We start from the raw sequence: 4860 nt of genomic DNA on the forward strand, positions 1-4860 counted from the left end.
CTTTTGGATTCCTGAGAAACAACCATCCTACTGTGTCTTAATAACTTATGATGTCACTTGCAACAAACATAAACCATTTCTACATATTTCTGAAGAGGAGTTTATCATTAAGGAAGTATTTTACACAAACAACTCGATTCTGCTTGCGAAAGCAGACGTGTTTGATGAAGAAAACAAATGTCCAGTACCAAGACATACTTTTAGCACAAGGGGTACTCCATTTTCCTTGGGGCCTAACACTGCAGATATTTTTTTCTTCTATGATTGCACTCTACCTTATTAAAGGGAGACATATGATGTCAATTATGCCCGTAATGGAACTCACCGTTCATTTGCGGTTTTTAATGCTGAGCTTCTGGAGTACTATAACTATTCGGTCGAATCGTGTCAGGGTCCTGTTTATGCTCTTGTTGAGACTGATTCCATAGATAGATTGCTTGAAATGAATCACACACAAGTATTACAAAAGGGATTCTTTCTACGCGGTTCAAGCCTTAGGGCCAAGAAACTTGATGGGCTAGGACAGGCCGATCCGTCATTTGGAATGACTTGAAAATGTTCAACTCAATCCAGCCCTAGAAAGGTCACATGTTGAAGCGGGCTAATCTTTTTCTTTTTCAAATTCAAAATTCTTTAACATCAAGAAAATGATAAGATTTTCAAATCAAATATGACAAATAATGGTGTTTTTTTAATAACACTTGCAAAAAATATGGTGATAAACATGTATCGAGGATACTAGATACGCGAGATACATGAATCTAGTGTGAAGCATCCAAGATATGTGAGAGAGATAGAGAGTGGCGAATGAGATGGGACAGAGAGGAGGTCGCGAGATTTGTCTACTAGATACATGTGAATCCACTTGGATAGAATATATTTATGACAGATTATATCAAATTTTAAGTTCATGTATCTCAAGATACATGTATGTGGACAAATCAAAATCTAGTAAGATTCATAATATTACAACATAACGTGCATCTAAATAATTAACTCATACATTAGTGAAATTTCTATAAATTACTCTTAAATAAATAGTTTTGGCCCACGGCCCGGCTGCGATGAAGCCTCAAGGGCCAAGGACTCATATGTATTGAGCTTATAAGCACTAATTTTGAATGAACTTGAAAAACTTTATCCCTACTCTATCCCAATAACGGATTGAATTGGGCGGACCCCATAGATTAATCTCATTTTGACAAATACTAACAACAATATTTAAAAAAATGGAAAAAAGAAAGGCAAAAGTATTCATTACCCCCCTGAACTTGAAGCTTTTTATTCAATGTACACCTAAACTTTATTTTGTTTCAATTACCCCCCTGAACTTGCTTATTCATCCTACACGTACACCTTTTCCGTCCACCTGGCATAGAAACTGAAATCAAACTCTACATGGCGCGTGAGACATCAATTTTTTGCCACATCATAAAGTTACAACGGTAATATACGTAAAATCTATTTTTTCTTTAATATTTGGGTTATTTTAAGAATTTTTCTCTCTCTATTCTCTACCTATTTATTCTTCTTTATCCCTTCTCCCTTTTCAAATTTCAGATTTTTCTCACTTTTTTTGTTTTAATTGTTATTGCTAAATTCATGAACAATAACAGGAGACTTGTTTGTTTATGTGGGGCTCCTCCAATTCTGAAAATTTCATGGACAAATGACAATCCCGGACGTAGATTTTTCGGTTGTAGACACTATGGGGTATGTATTGTTACTCCTTTTTTGCTTTTTATTTGACAAGTTCGTATTATGCAATTTCATTTTTTTAACTTTGATTTTATGAATGCAGTCCTCATTTCGAAATTCTTGTAAGTTTTTCGATTGGTATGATCCTGAATTTCCGACCCAAGCGAATATTGTAATTTTGGGTTTGTTGAAGAAAACCAACAAACAAGAAGAACAGCTCAAGTGCAAATGGATATTGAAACTGATTTTGGGTATTAGTTTGATATGCAATGTGATATTGTTCTTTTATTTAGTGTGTCGTTGAATTTTTTTTTAATGCAATTGTTATTAGTTTGGTTTGGTGTTCCTTGTTCAACAGATCTAGGGTACTCATTTTGTGGATTAGTTTGGTTTGGTGTTCTATTAATGTATGTTTTTGCTGTTTTTGCTGATCAATACAATTACATGTAATGGGTACTATGATACCATGAAATAATAACATGAAGGCAACAAACATAACATAACTAGTGCTTTCTTGATCATAAAAAAGAAGCATCATAGTGTTTCATTGTTTCAACCAACAACCACAATAACTTAAGTTAACTAGCAAAACATAAAACAATAACTACTTTAAGTTTAGTTGAATAACCACACAAGCACCAACCAACAACCACAATAACTTAAGTTAACTAGCAAAACATAAAACAGTAACTACTTTAAGTTTGTTTGAACAACCATAGATTCATCAACACATAAAACCACATAAAACACTATTTCAAGTTTGGTTGGACACCACAACCACACAACTAAGAAGTTTTCTTTGAGAGTGATTTTCCTTTGGCTTGTGACCTTGTTTGAATGCCATCAGCTTTTGATCTGGTTTGAATACGACGCATAACACTTTCGACTTGAAGTTCTCTTTGAGTCATGGCCTGTTTGCCTTTCCACTTCAGTCCCTTGGTAGGTTTAAAACCAATATCACCTGTCACATGTGCAGAACTCACCACACCAGTATTAACCCTCCTTCTGCTAGACAATCCTTGCTGCAATATCAACTACATAGTTATTTTGGGATTCACATTTAGAAGACAAATATAATTTTGACAGTTTATAAGACACTTACATTAATACACGTATATCCAGTATCAGCAACAAATACACCTTGTCCAACAACTTTAGGCCTCTTCTTGTAACCACTTCCTGCACCTCTTCTTGTACCAGTCTTACTGGTGCTTGTTCTTTCATAATGACCTCTACCCCTCTTTTTTCCAGTGGTGGACTAATATGATTGGAAAAAGAACACAACAAGACATTAAATTTAATAAGTAATCTAACATAATTTATAAAAGCAAATTAATATGAATGTACCTCTTGAGTGGGTGTTGGTGTAGACTTAGTTTTAGGATTTTTTGGACAATTTCTCTTGTTATGATTTGGTCCTTTGCAAAGTGAACATGTCATTACTGTCCCCATTCTTGGCAACTTTCCAGCTTTTCTCACTTCACCAATTTCTCTTCTTCTGTTCTTTGGTGGCCTACCAGGCATTTGTCTTGCCTCAGGTGGTTCAACCATTGGGTTTCTACTTTCAGGCCACATTTCCATGTTTGGGACTGGTTGAATGAAATGAGAATATGTCTTCATATATGTGTCTTTTCTATACCAACTAGATATTGCTTGTGATGCATCCATGTTCAAGTGGTTCATTGCTGCTATACCATGTGCACATGGGATACCTTTTAATTCCCATGATCTGCAACTACATTTTTGTTGACCCAAGTTCACAGTATGCTTGTATACCCCTTCTAACACTTCAAATCCAACATCACCATTCCATTCAATGTTGCACTGCATTGATCTTGTTACATTTGTATTGAATACCATCATTGCCATTGGAGATATTCCATCTGTCCATGTTTCAGCAAATGCTCTTGACTTACTCACTCTACTCATCACCTTAACTCTAATTTCTTCCAACATAGTTACAATGGTCTTGTTCCTAGGTCCCAAGATCCAAGAATTGAAACTCTCTGCCATGTTGTTATCTATGCTATCACACTTTGAAAATGTTTGAATAAAAGCTTTACACCATGTCTCCTTGTTGTATTTGATAAGGGATTCAACAATACCTATTCCCAGCTTGGACAGGGCATTTATATTGTACTTAAATTGTGCCTCAAATGTTGATCTAGCACAAGCCCAAAATTTCTTTCTTCTCTCTAAGCCTCTGAAGTTTTGTGACCAATTTGCTAATATGTGTCTAGCACACATTCTGTGCTCACATTCTGGAAATAGTTCATCTACAGCAGCTATTAGTCCCTGTAGTTGCAAAGCAAAAAAGCAAGTTAAATTTTAGTCAAATTAAATTAGCAATTACATGAAACATAAACAAAAGAAAGATATTCAATTACCTTTTGCATATCACTAATGATAGTTAGCTGGGAACCATTTCCTAGATTAAGATCATCTTTCAGAATGGTCATGAACCATTTTCATGTCAACTTGCTTTTAGTATCAATTACTGCCCATGCTATTGGATACATTTGGTTGTTTGCATCTTTAGCAACAGCTACTAAAAGTTGACCCCTACAAATTCCCTTTAGAAAACATCCATCTAGCCCTATACATCTTCTGCATCCTTGTTGAAAACCCTTTTTCATAGCATCAAAACAAATATAAAAAGAGTGAAATTGTTTCATACCATTTCCTGATTCTGAATCTTTAAGCTTCACAACACATGAAGTGCTACCAGGATTTGTTTGGAGTAACATATCCTTGTAGTCTAGGATTCTGTTAAATTCTGCCACATGATCTCCCATAATTTCCTTTAAAATAATTTTTCTTGTTTTTAAACAAACTGCCTTGCCTACTTGAACATTCAACTCTTTCCTCACCAATTCTTGTATCTCCCACCCTTTTATACTAGGTTGAGAAATAATCCTATCTTTCAGATACTTGCATAAGAACTTTGAATTACATAAAATATTATTGGTGGTCCTGGTACATTTGTGCCTTGGATTGTATGTCTTGATAGTAAAGTTCTCACTCCTTCCTTCCTTGCTTGCATACAACAGCCATGGACAACCACTTTTACACTTCACTCTCACTCTAGTACTCTCATTCACATACTTATCTAACTCAACTCCTTTTTTTATAGCATATTTTGTAACTGCCTCTCTAAATTGC

General features: G+C 35.1%; 1 protein-coding gene across 1 annotated transcript; it reads right to left on the reverse strand.

Moving 5' to 3' along the window:
* Positions 1 to 2332: 2332 nt before the first annotated feature.
* LOC107006243 lies at positions 2333 to 4160 on the reverse strand. The gene is made up of 4 exons (XM_015204848.2): positions 4086 to 4160; positions 3046 to 3993; positions 2801 to 2956; positions 2333 to 2720 (listed from the first exon to the last, which is right to left on the reverse strand). The coding sequence occupies exons 1-4, from the start codon at positions 4155 to 4157 to the stop codon at positions 2484 to 2486; spliced, it is 1413 nt and encodes a 470-aa protein (XP_015060334.1). The 5' UTR covers positions 4158 to 4160; the 3' UTR covers positions 2333 to 2483.
* Between the last annotated feature and the right edge of the window lie 700 nt (positions 4161 to 4860).

Source organism: Solanum pennellii, chromosome 12 (genome assembly GCF_001406875.1).
Source record: "Solanum pennellii chromosome 12, SPENNV200".
NCBI lineage: Eukaryota > Viridiplantae > Streptophyta > Magnoliopsida > Solanales > Solanaceae > Solanum > Solanum pennellii.

Bases quoted from the DNA above. Each gene is read 5' to 3' on its own strand.
- LOC107006243 (XM_015204848.2), bottom strand. From the start codon at position 4,157: ATGACCATTCTGAAAGATGATCTTAATCTAGGAAATGGTTCCCAGCTA. The intron at 3,994-4,085 runs GTAATTGAATAT...TTGCAACTACAG, and splicing joins TCATTAGTGATATGCAAAAG to GGACTAATAGCTGCTGTAGA. The intron at 2,721-2,800 runs GTAAGTGTCTTA...TTGATATTGCAG, and splicing joins CTGGATATACGTGTATTAAT to CAAGGATTGTCTAGCAGAAG.